The following is a 13640-nucleotide window of genomic DNA, read 5'->3' on the forward strand; positions in this document are numbered from 1 at the left end:
AAGGGCAGGATAGGGCAAAGGAGGGAGAGAGGGGGAGGAAGAAATGTCTTTCAACAGTAAATTGTACATCTCTGCTGTACTATAATTACATGCAAAGAGAAAAGAAGGTTTTGCTTATAGGATAGATCGGAGGGGTTGGTTGGTTGGTTTTTCACTGGTTATATGAAGTCTTTCTTGAACCAGGCAACTGTATGTTCTTCTTCCAGTTCTGTATACAACTGTAACTATCTTCAGGGAAATACTCTATGACTTGTCTAGTTCTGTAATATGGCCTGCATTCTGTTCTGCAAGATTTGACGTTTTCCTAAACTGACAAACAGGGTTTAGTTACTGAAATGAAAATGTCAAAGGTCAAAGAAGCTATTTCTTTGCATTTTTATACAGCAGAACACTAAGTGCTGGAACATAATTGCCTAGAGATTTTCTTTATATAGCATTTAATTTTCTCATTTTACTTGACAAAGAAAGAAAGTGGTGCAGTTTCCATGGAGCTTATCATGTAGCACCACATATAACCTCTATCAAATATGTATTTTTTAATGTTTACTTCTAACTTCAATTGTTCAGAGGATGATTTGTTTTCATAGCAAGTAGTGAGTTCTTTGGGTGTGCTCTTCATTTTAAGTAAGTTATTATCAATGTTACTGACTTGAATTTTACATGTACCAAGAGATCAAAGTTAATTTACTCCATATCCCCTCATACAGGTAGGGGATGGGGAGAACACTATGGTTTACAACCTCAAATTCTGTACAACAGCACAGCCTTTCACTGCTTGAAGTCCCCATTACCTTTTTCATAATTTCCAGGAGCAATGATCTTGAAGCCCATTCCTTCACCCTTCTCAGAAACAAAATTCTCAATGAAATCGGTTGATGTATGGCCGTACTGCAGGGAGGCTTGGTGTATATTTCTTGAACAGGTGGTTTCACTTGGTAAGGTAATCTCACCAGCACTGCATGTGCAACAAGTGCTGCTCCCGGCTCAGTGGGAGAAAGGGACCCTGTCCCCATCTGCTCTGTTTTCCAAGAAGAAATCTGGCACTTTCTGCTTAGTTGTGAGTGGGAGTGTGAATATCAAACTTCCTCACGGAAAGAGGCCAGCAATTGCTAACTGCGGAGTAAAACTGGTTATGAGAAAGGATGAACTACTTTCTTAGACACCAGCGGAAAAGAAACTGAAGTGTTTATACAAAAATTGAAAGTGTTTACAAGGAGAAAAAAAGCGATTAACAAAACACTCACTGCAAGTGTTCTTTCATAACATCCAACAGCAAGTTCTTTTGCTTTGAATTTGTGCTAGTGAAAAAAGCCAAACACGTTTTCTGCCAATAGTTGTCTGTCTATAAAAAAAGAAGTAGCAATCACCCTTCAGTTACAGGGTAGACAGCAACGGTGGTAATAAACAAAAATGACTTCAACCATTTCAGGTGAATCTACTCCCAGAAATGGCCTGTGTGTCTTCTACTTTTTTTTTTTTACCTAAACTGATCCAAATACAGAATAAAATCCAGTTAAGAGGTTTGAGTTTGCAGGATTCAGGCACTAATGCCAATGGAGCAAACACTAATTAAGCCAAACTGGTGCTCAGATGTGTTTACTCTGAGAAGAGTTTCAAAACGTTTTTCTCGCTAATAATGGGGGGGTGCACATCTTCCTTATAACGGGTTATAGATTTACAAATGAGTTAATATGTGCAAAGGCCACTACTTGTGCAAAGATAAACTTGCCTGTTTGTACAGGTTCTATGATCGTTAGCATAAACGACTATTGAAGGAAATGGTAGCATCCATTTGTAAAACCACCCAGTAAGTTTACAAGTGCAAAATCAAAGAAACTGTGCATTGGAATACATGCAGAGAAACATAAAGTTTTACCATACATTTAATTCACTTGTCATTACAGCTTTAATAATGCTACGGACAATAGGTTTTTAACTACGGAGTTGAATTTTAAAAGATTTATACCATATTATGAAGAAGTCTTGTATTAAGAAGAGAAGATAACGTCTACAAAAGAAACACCATAAATGTTAGAGCATTGTCACTGTCATAAGCACTTTTTTCCTAGTGTTTCCATTATGAGCAAGCTAGTTGATTATATACTCACTTGCTTTATAGCAGTTGCCAAATTTTACACCTGCAACTGTTTTCCCTGTGATATTCCCAGGTTAAATACATTTAGCATTTTTGCTGTGAACAGAGTAAACTGATCTATGTGTAATGAACACAATCTCTATATGCACTTGTTAATTCCCATACCCCTGTGAGAACGTAGCCACCACTTCGTCAATAATAACAGCAGTCCTACCAGCTGCAGATTAATTTTCCTAGGTGCTTCTTTCTTTATAGCTGTTTGTCCTTATTTTGAATTGCAGAGCAGTGCAACCCCCCGTAAAGTCCAATGATCAGGATTCTGCACTGTTTTCAGATACAAAGAGAAAATGTACGTCAGATCTGTTCTCCGAGGCTTTTTGTAGACAGGGCAGGAGTACAGACTTCCTTGTTGCTTTTTTGGGTCATGTAGTGCTGTTGTGCTAACAGCATACACGTGGACTACAGGAAGACTTGTGAACAGCACCTGAGAATGTTAAAAGAGACATGGGGCTCAGCATTAGAGAAGCAGGATAGAGTGTCTGAACTCCAAATGCTGGAACTAGATTCAGTGATGGCCTTCAGCAAAAGCACCAGCACCTCAGCAGAGGTACACACGAGAACACAAGTCCTACGCTCACCGCTACATTGACCCTAACTTTAAGCCAGTGGCAGCTCAGGGCCAACAGGCGTCAAGAAGCCTGGAAGGAAAAGAAAGCAGTAGAAACCTGGAAAACTGCACACCATGGAAATAGATGGAAAAATGACAGCGAGGTTCTAGGAGGGAGAGAGACCGATGTCTTTTTTCCCATCCTTTGCCCCTTTGGCTAGTGTTCCCTATTCTTTCTCCACCTACTGTTCCCTTAATGGCACACCTGGAGCTATAAAGGCCAAGCTGCATTTAGGAAGCCTTGAGTGTTTATCTAGACTAGATCCCCTCAGGTCTTCCAGCAATATGAAGTATTCATTGGCAAGGGGGAAAAAAAGATTCAAACACAAGAGCAACATGGAGGCTTGCTGAACATTCCACAGCACTTGAGTAAACTCCATGTTTCAAGGTGTCTTTTGACGAACCAGGCAACAGCTGTCACCAGAAGCTACAGCTGGCAAGGTTTGGATTGGAAAAGTTTGATTTCAGCCAGACACAGAAGTGTTTTACCTACGGAGAGGGATTACCTCAACTCCAATTCTGGGACAGTTATTGGTTTGGAAAAAGTTTACCAGTGCAGACAATGGCAGCTTTCCCTGGCAGTGACCACAGCATCTAATCACTACTCCATCGCTAGGTTTTAAATCTGCTTAGTCACATCAGTAAACTGTAAGTCCATGCATGGATAAGTGAGCATACGCTTAGAACTAATGCTCTTCCTCCTATTCAAAAACAAATGCCAGGGACTTCTAGTCATCCAAACACTGACCTCCACAGCAGCTGTCATCAAACCCAGTCCTGGGCTTTGGAAGTTGTGATAGCGTCCCACTTGGTCAGTCAAAAGAAGGCTGACTATGGGTTGCACTGTTTTATTCAAACATCACTGTGCTTCTAGGGCCCCTGAAGCCAAGGGGACTGGCATCTGGTCTAGTGCAGCGCATCCTAATTTAACTTTCTGACAGAAGTCTTTTTGTTCGGTTCTGGTGGGTAAGCACTCAGTCCCCTTCCCAGCTCTGCTAGTGTCTTACCCTCTTAAAACCTGTTGTGAAACCACTGCTGCAGGCACTCAAGATACTTTCTGGTGTTCTCTGAGCACACCATATCATGCCACAGTCAGTCATGCTCACTTGGTCCTTACCTTTGGTGCCGACTCAACCAGCTTACTGTTTCTGCGGTCCCAACCTGCCCCTTCGAGGAAAAGGCCATATATGTAAACCCCACCAATGTCAGCAGGAGGAGGGCCAACGACATCTTCTTTCATCATCTTGGTCACTTCATTGTGTAAAACAACACTGTCGAGTGCCCACCCTTTTGCTACATTCATACGAGTTGTCTCTTGCCTCATAGCAGTTAGGAATCCCTAAGGAGATTGAATATGACATAGAGTGTTTTAAAATACTTGAACTTACCCATTTCAATCTGGTTTTTCCTACATAATAGTGACATCAGCAGTATAAAACCTCATCCCACAGAATTTTATCTGCATACAAAACTAGATTCAGTTGTGCAAATCCAGTGCTTTCCTATATTTTCCCAGTACCATGCATTCTTATATACTTGGTGTGCATTGTTGGTGCTAAGAAGTCACCAAATTGGCTTATTTAACATATCGGAAGCTGCACGTGTAACTCACCTCACCTCACATGCCTACTTTACAACCAGCCAGATGGAGAGAGGTTTACAAGGCTGCCAGATTAATGTGTTTTGTGAGGTTCCAAACACAGGTAATTGCTAAGCCACAAATAACACTGGTATTTCATGTGCTATATTACTCGCCTTTTCTTATACCGACATTGTAAAATTGCTTTTCAGTCAACAAATCATGAAGCATTTTACAGAATACAAAGGAAGTACAAATTGGAATAATGTAATTAAATAGTGAAATGCCTCTGTTACTTTGCTCAGTGCAAAGCCTTAATATACTACAATAACGTACTATTGTAGACACCAGCAAGATAAACTCACAGCTCTTCAGCAGTGCAGAGTGAAACTCACTCTCTGTTCTAAAGAGCTCCAATCTCATGATACGGTTACAAGCTATCACAAGACAAGCTGAAGATGCTGGTTAGGTTCTCTCATGTAACTGTCCACGTGCACACACACTGCAGTACATGGGAAATACCTTAGCCCCAAGAGACAGGAGGGTATAAACTGCTTTGCACTTCCAGTGGACATGCTGTGGACGTACACCTTATTTTACCTTATGGAAACCCATTTGCATAGCCATGATATGAATGAATAAAACACAAAAATTGAAGATGCAAGAGGGACTTACTGAGAAGGACAACTAAGAAGGAAGAAGTTTCAGGGCAGATTTCAGAGCAGAGAAAGACGGTATCTGGAGACAGAGATGGGAGAAAACAGAGCCACATGGGGAACACAGAAAGGTGGGTATTAGAGAGCCAACAGCACAGCTAGGAAGAAATCAGGAGCAATGAGGGAATTGAACGAGCTTTTTCTTCTTCTTCAATATTCACAGTGCAGGATGCTCTGCTGAGCTACCATTAGGGCCAAATGAATGGAAAGAAGTCAGACGCAGAAACATTAGCACAGTGGTCTACTGAGTGCACAGGCCAGTCTTTGGCTGCTGGGACTGGAGTGCTTGTTGCATGTGTTAAGCACTTTGTAGCTACGCAATACCCTTCAAGTTATGAGAACATGAGATAACATCCATGAACTCAGATGTTTTGGTTAATTGACATTGGTTGCTTCTCATTAATATAATTCCAGAGACCTCAGGACAAGTGTATTAAAAAGGTTTTGTGATAGTACAGATAATTGTAATTGCGTTTGAAGTAGTTGAGAACTCTAGCATATAGCTAAGGGAGACAGGATTAAAGGCCAAGTTCTTCTATCAGGGATGCCATTAAATGAAAGCAAAATCCTTGTAGTTAATTTGTGGAATTTTAATTTGTAGAAACATGCTAGTACCAATAGTTTAAAATACATGAAGTGTTCACTGCCAGAAGGCCCCAGAGGGCTTCTGGATCCCAGATAAACTGAAATATTAAAGAAAGAAGAGCCTGAAGAGGACAGCACAGAGCAATGACTGTATTAAGGGAATCAGTTCAAAGGCACTGTGGAAACACTAGAATAAAGTGAGCTCGGAGCTGTGTGTTGTCTTCAGGGATAAGATTTAGACTGCAGACTATTCTTACAGAGACAGCAGGACCTATATGCTGTCTGCAGTGGGACTTGTAACACTTATCTGCTTATTTGAATGAATCCTAGACAGTGTTTAAAGACTACAGCTGTGAGTTGGAGGCCCAGCTGGGTATCGCAGAGCAGGTGAATAGCACAATAAACAGCAAGAAACAATCAAGTGGCTTGAGGTGCCACTGTATGGCTGAGGGCTTGCCTCCTCCCAAAACCCTCTGTCAGGGACATAATGGACCACTTGCCGTGACATTTGTTCTGATTTCTGGTAATCTTTGCCTTGTTTTGTTTGTTTGTGCAGGTGTTTGGTTGTTAGGGGGGGTTGGGAGGTCTGGGGGAGGCAGGCAGAGCATACTGAGATTTCAGAAATGGGGAAGATTAATTCTTCTTTCTTCACCTGCTTTCTCCTGAACTTCTCCCTGGCCTGCTCACTGAAGTCTCCTAAAGCTTTTCCCTTTGCCTTCTAAGAACCCATGCAAACTAACTCTGAACCTTCTAGTGAGGGAGAAGCAGGCGTCCATGGAAGCTATGACAAGAAATATGGAAGTCAGTTAAGTCTACTGCTTTCACAATCATATTCTCTCCTTTACCTTGCTTAGGAAGTTCCTTGTTTGTCACTTATTTTGCAATTCCTACAGCGAGCAAATTATGGCAGGTTTACTAGAATTAAGTGGGCACGGAGGAATGGAGGCATTGTACTTCATGTTCTTACTGGTATTCACATTGCTTTGGCATCTAAGGCTCTTAGAAATAGGCTGAGGGTTCATTATACTAAGTACTATACAATCAGAAAGACAGTTCTGCCTCACAGGACTTAAAATCCATAAATAGGACAAGTGACAGCAACTGGATGCAGAGATGCAAACAGGGAAACAATAAAACAGTATCAGCCACAATATGGAAATTGGGAGGCAGAAATGACATATGCATAGAGTCAAGTTTTGTGAGGAAAAAATCCAGTAACATCAGATTAACTTCCAGGAGGGAAGAAAATTCATGTTAATTCTTGTTTTCTTTACCACAGTTATCTTGGCCCAATGCAGACACACACAGGGAATTGGGTTTCTTTTACACAGAAGCCTGAGCCTGCCCTCATTTGTGTCACTACAAATAAAGATTAACTTCTGTGAAATTGCTGAATTTATCCTAGTATATAAACAGTCCAAGAGAAGGCAGAGTCAGGTCCTGTATTATTTTTTATTGCCAGAATGCCTCATTCTCCCAGTGCTATAAATCTACTTTATTGTCTTGTTTTATCCATGGCATTTATCCATTGACCATAAAGCAAACAGTGAGATCCATGCAAGTATGCAAATTACAAATTACTTAGGAGCTGCACTTCATCTCACAAATGAAAGGATTTTTCTGACAATTTCTCAGGTATTACAAACAAGCCATTAGAACTGCAGCATTAATACTTCATCACCTCAACTTGCTTGAGAAGATGAAAATGAGTTTTCTTAACATATGAAATACTGATTTTAAACACAGCAATATGACTATTAACAAAATAGTAGTTAATTAAATAGAAAAGGAGTCTTTGCTCAGGTGAATTTCTTGTAGAATGAGCCAATCCCACAGCCTGGGTTACAGAAAATGGAGACTATAACAATAACCATCTCATTCTTAAGCTTATGATTGTCAGCACAAATAAATTTTTAAATCAGGCAAGCACGACTCATTATCAGATTTTTTTTCTCTGCACACTATGTATTTAGGGACTTTCGGAACTATGTGTTATGAAGTGTTTAATTTTTTGTATTTCTGGAGGCTTTCTCACTTACTATGGTCTATTAAATCACAACTTGTTTGGGGACATTTTACTCTGATTATTTGGCAGCTTTTTTGAGAAATCCAGATGTATAGATCCAAAAAAATGTAGGATGCCCAATTTGGGCTGGCAAAATTTCAGAACTGAAACAACCCAAAAGCACAAAAAAGCCAGCTAAAATGACCAGTGCAAAATCTGTATCAGCTGTTGCTCATCTGTAGCGCAAAAGCAAACACCAACAAAACCGAAAGCCTATTAGGGTTTCATCCAGCCCGATCATTGCAAAAGTTCCTTAGGAATATTTTAGAGTGCCACTATCAATGTATTGCTAACAAACCAAGTATGGAAGCATAATCATTTTATTAAAACTCCTACTCCTCTCCCTCATACCTTTGCTAGGGAACCCTTTGCTCAGGGATTCTGTGAGCACGCTTCCATGCTATAAAGTGGTATCAGCAGACAGCTGACACAGACAGCATAGATGATAGATGGATATTTCCCAGCAGCAGTCCTAGAGAATATTTGCCACTGTTGCTTTCTCTATTCTAGGCAGCTGTTTCAGCTAGCTTTTGCATTGCTAACAAGTACTGAGATTAAAATAGATCTTTAAAATAGCTTTTTGCTAAGGCTTCACAGAAACCTGTTGGCTGGATACTCTCACAATGACTCACTTCCATAACTCCTACTTCCCACAAACATCTGTGAATCATAAAAAGCTTTAATGAATGTGGATAGCTGTGCAAAGAAACTACACATCATCTAGGTATGTATACTTTACTTCTTTTAACTCTGTTCTCAGCTGTTCCCTTTTTTGTGTTTCATTTTGTGTCAGGTTTTTATTTTAGATGGTGCAGGCGAGAGGCTGTATTTTTTTTATATGTCTCTGCAGAACAAGTCTGGCACAATTCTGGGGTGGTATAAATAACAACCCTTCTATTTCAAGGAACTGATTTGCAAGGATTGAGAGCCAAGTCCAAATCTCTTCTTCCTATGTCAAAGTTTTGAAACTTACCTTGCTTTGTACTCAAAGGGATTTTCATACAATGAAAGAAAAACAGATTACTGTAACAGAGGAGGGGAAAAAAAGGAGGATAATATTGAAATGTGAAAAGATGTATTTACCCAATTTCCACACTACAGTTAAAGCAACCAGAAGATGCATTCCATTATTTCAGTAACGTTCTTTTGGTCTAGCAAAAATTTCTTCCATAGATGTTAAAGTTAATTTATCCTACATTTATGCTAAAAATTGAATTTAGATTACACTTCGTATAGTCACAATTGAGTCAGCTTGAAGTTCTCTCAAGGTCTAATTCAACTGTTACATAGGGGTTAGAAAGATCAATCTGGCAGTCTTACCTGTGGATTAAAGAATCCTGTCATCCAGAACTGATTTGGTCGGCCATCCTGCAGCCAACTGCTGAACTGCTGGTTTCTTTCAAGAAGCTCAGTAAACCAAAATCCTAAAGTAGCCGACTCCCAGGAAATCCTAAACCATAGTTTTGGAATTCTAGCATCATACATATTATCTAAAGCATCTTGCAATTCTTCTGACATAATTATAGTTCCTGGAAGATAAGTAAAACATTCAGAATGAACTTTCCCCTAGATTGTAAAGGCAATTAAAACTTTCAAATGACATTCTGAGGCTAATAAACCTTCTTTTATTGTGCCTTAATTGCACACCTGTTGCACTAAAGTCTTACCAGTTTGCAGTTAATTTGCTCAAACTTACAAGACTTGATTCAAAGTTAAAGGTGACAAGATAAATTATATTTCTTTGGTTATTTTGATCAGAAATAAAGATTTTTTTTCAAACAACTCCTTCTCCCTCACACATAGTATTTATATTCATTATATTCACACTGTGTTTGGAATGTGATTAATCATTTCAATTTTGTTTATATATTTTAATGGATCCCACATACATGATCAATGATAGAGATGTACTGTGTAACTCATCCATATCCTAAGCATGTACTGACAGTGATTATATTCATGAAATTCACTGTTATTAATGATAACTTTGTACATTTCCATTATCAAGATTCCCAGTGGGAAAGCAGTATGTAGAATAAACCTAAAGGCAAGATTTTTTATATATTTTTCTGGCAGTGGCAGTGCATGCTTGCATATTTCATGCATAGTACTATTGCCTCCATTAAAATATTGCCATTTACTAAGACAATGATTTTTCAGTGACACTCACCATTCCATGTTCCAGAAGTTCCTACATCTTATCGGCTTGTACTCTCAATAGTACTAAGAGCTGGCACATGGCCATGCCTCAGGATATCTTTTCTATTCCAGTTTAAATATTTTAAATTATAGAAACTGGTCTGTTAGCCCCCATTCCAATTAAATGTTCGTGTAATACCATTGTTCAATGCATCATCATACTCACGACTGCTGTAATTGCCACAGGGATTACATGAGATACCAAAGAGAATTAGGTGGCTTCCACCACAGAATATGTAAAGGAAAGAGAAGAGGTCTTGGTGACTGCAAACAAAAGCTGCAGTGGCCCATCCAAATGTATCTGTATGGAAACGTGGCCAGTAATAGTAAGCATTTCAAATCCCTTCCTTCCACTGAGGTTGGCAGGTCCCCAGTTCAGGGAAAGGAGAAAAACATACAGAAGCCAAAACCCAGCTTTTAATTTAGATTAATGCAGTGGCTACCCTGAACACTTGTATAACAGTGTGTGCAAATCTGGTACTTTCTGCTATATATCAATGGCAAATAGGCTTTGTTTTCTTCTAGCAGATAATGACCTGCTCTCATTTACACACACCTCTTTTTGTGCAACAAATGCTATGAGATAACCATGAACTTTTACAAAACTGTAAATATTAAAAAATAGTGCCTATCCCGCTGTGGTGGTTTGACCTTGGCTGGATGCCAGTGCCCACCAAAGCCCCTCTACCACTCCCCCTCCACAGCTGGACAGGGGAGAGAAAATGTAATGAAAGGCACGTGGGTTGAGGTAAGGACAGGGAGAGATCACCTAACCAATTACTGTCATGGGCAAAACAGACTTGACTTGGGGAAAAATTAATTTAATTTATTACCAATCAAATCAGAGTAGGATAATGAGAAATAAAAAACAAACCTTAAAACACCTTCCCCGCTCCCTCCTTCCTGCCTCAACTCCACTCCCAGTTTTCTCTCTCTCCTCCCCCCCAGCAGTGGAGGGGGACGGGGAATGGGGGTTGTGGTCAGTTCCTCACACATTGTCTCTGCCGCTCCTTCCTCCTCAGGGGGAGGACTCCTCACTCCTCCCCTGCTCCAGTGTGGGGTCCCTCCCACAGGAGACAGTTCTCCATGAACTTCTCCAACCTGGGTCCTTCCCACGGGCTGCAGTTCTTCACGAACTGCTCCAGCGTGGGTCCCTTACCCGGGCTGCAGTCCTTCAGGCACAGACTGCTCCAGCGTGGGTCCCCTACAGGGTCACAAGTCCTGACAGAAAACCTGCTCCAGCCTGGGCTCCTCTCTCCACAGATCCACAGGTTTTGCCAGGAGCCTGCTCCAGCGCGGGCTTCCCACGGGGTCACAGCCTCCTTTGGGAACCCACCTGCTCTGGCGTGGGGTCCTCCCTGGGCTGCAGGTGGAGATCTGCTCCCCCGTGGACCTCCCTGGGCTGCAGGGGGACAGCCTGCCTCACCAGGGTCTTCCCCACGGGCTGCAGGGGAATCTGGAGCATCTCCTCCCCTCCTTCTTCACTGACCTGGGGGTCTGCAGGGTTCTTTCTCTCACATGTTCTCACTCATCTCTCTGGCTACAGTTGCTGCTGAGCAGCAACTTTTTCCCCTTCTTAAATATGTTATTCCAGAGGTGCTATCACTGTCACTGATGGGCTCGGCCTTGGCCAGTGGCAGGTCCGTCTTGGAGCCGGCTGGCATTGGCTTTGTCGGACACAGGGGAAGCTTCTAGCAGCTTCTCACAGAAGCCACCCCTGTAGCCCCCCCTGCTACCAAAACCTTGCCACGCAAACCCAATACACCTGCATTCTCTGTAATGGCTTCGTAGTCAGGTTCAGAATCATATTTTGGGCTAGCTAAGAGTCTTTTATAAGACAGTTAATAAACTTTCTCTTTGGGTACAAATCTTCTCTAACATATAACCAAGAGCACCAACATTTAAGAAAGAAGCCACTCTGTGTCATCTCCCCTTTGCCTAGAAAAATGTAATATTAGACCATACAGTCTATTCACACTGTGGAGGCAGAAAAATTGGAAAAAATCATGCAGCACATGTTGGTTTCAACTTTGGAGCAACCATAGTGAGGGCAGAAAACAAGTGAAGAGCATCCCATTTGAGCCCTGGGGATCATTATAATCTGAACTAAGAAAGAAAGAACTCTTTCATCTCTGGTTCTTCCTTGTTTTCACGCTGATGCAGCCAACTTTCTCCTGCAACAAGGGTTGTGAGAAAGACACATTTTCTTCCCTATTTTTGTGGGCAGGCTGGAGCTTTTCAAATAGGGAGATTACAACCAGTCTCTGCCCCGAAGCATGGTGAAATCTCTTAGGATGTCTGCCCATTATGACTCAGAGCAGCTGCTGAGAACACTAAGCCAGAGTGTTCTTGAGGATGAGGTATGTTCACAGTTCTGGCCTGGCCCATATAGCTGCATAAATATTCCTAGTGAGTGGGTGTCATCTCTGGCAGTAGGCATACCGTGCTTGAATTTCAGCACTAAATGACATCTGTGGGTGTTGGGATGCATTCCTGCAGCAAAAATACTCTGATAAAAATAATTTAAAAAATAAAGTAATTGTCAGAAATAAAATTAGTAACACATTAGAAAAATAATGGCATCTTTCTGGAGAAAGGTGATACAGGTGTTTGAAAAACTGTATTTGATTAATTGAATGAGTAGCACAACACCATAGGTTTCTCATATTTTAATTCTGAGAAGCTCAGAGCACTGGTTACCATATGAAGAGACTGAATGTCCTATGAACTTAACATGACAGGCTTGAACGTTCTATGAATCAGACAGGCCAGCTGTTTATAACTTGGTTATTTGGGGGTTTACTTTGTGATATTCCCTTTCTTGAATGGAATAAAGCCCATCTGAAAATGACTGATGAAAGGTCAGGCCAGCTAAAGACATGAGGGTATTTCCATGCTTCAAAAATTGTATGTACTGGAACTATACTGTTTGCACAGTACATACAGTTTGGAAATTAGGATTCCCCTTTTTCATTGCCCTAAATTTATACCATCTCCCTTCTAAACCACATCTAAATCTATCCAATTGCTGTGTAGTGAATAAGCCAAATAAAGCTACTCAGTTCTGAGGATAACTAGATTTTAATGTTAATTAAAGTAAATAGTCTGTTCTTTTAAATTGATCTGTTTTTAGGGTGATTCATTCAATAAATATAATGCTTTGAATGGACTACATCAGGACCCTGTATTATTTCATTGAGTTGCCCCTTTTCACTACCATACCTAGAACAAGCTGAATCTGAAAACTGTGGAATTTGTAAAATTTGGATCTACATTTTGAATTTCATATTTGGGAAAGCCTATGTCTGGACTAGAAAACATGAATATCTTATTTAAATGAGTGGATAAAGTTAGGAACAAAGGAAGGATCTTAAACTCCAGCATGAACCAAAAAAAGCTTCAATCCACTGACTGATTCTCTTCCCACAGGCACAGATGTGAATCAAGAATAACCAGAATAATTATGTAGGATATAAATGAGAAGAAGCTAGTTTCTCCATCAAGTACAGTTTGCCAATAGCTGACATCATTATAATAGGACTGGAGACTATCCCTTGAGGACAATACTTGCTACACAATGAGTCTCTTAAGCTAGCCTTAACAGAACACAGAGGAAAATCTCAGTGAAAGCATCAATCCATTCTTGACTGTCACTGTTGCAACTATAGAAGTTGATCTTTTCAGCCTTTAATCCCCACTCAAGTTTACCTCCCAAGCAGCCAGGTTTGTTATTG

The 13640-nt window shown here is 40.7% G+C and overlaps 1 protein-coding gene across 1 annotated transcript in view; it reads right to left on the reverse strand.

Moving 5' to 3' along the window:
* Positions 1–597: 597 nt before the first annotated feature.
* The window catches only part of LOC142028869 (dynein axonemal heavy chain 5-like), a 170223-nt gene continuing 157180 nt past the window's right edge, over positions 598–13640 (reverse strand). Inside the window, exons 75-77 of the mRNA XM_075022779.1 lie at positions 9028–9236; positions 3880–4101; positions 598–2579 (exon numbers count right to left, since the gene is read on the reverse strand). Of these exons, the coding sequence (XP_074878880.1) occupies positions 2361–2579; positions 3880–4101; positions 9028–9236 (650 nt within the window). The 3' untranslated portion in view covers positions 598–2360. The remainder of the gene's footprint in view (positions 2580–3879; positions 4102–9027; positions 9237–13640) is intronic.

This window comes from Buteo buteo, chromosome 3, assembly GCF_964188355.1.
Source record: "Buteo buteo chromosome 3, bButBut1.hap1.1, whole genome shotgun sequence".
NCBI lineage: Eukaryota > Metazoa > Chordata > Aves > Accipitriformes > Accipitridae > Buteo > Buteo buteo.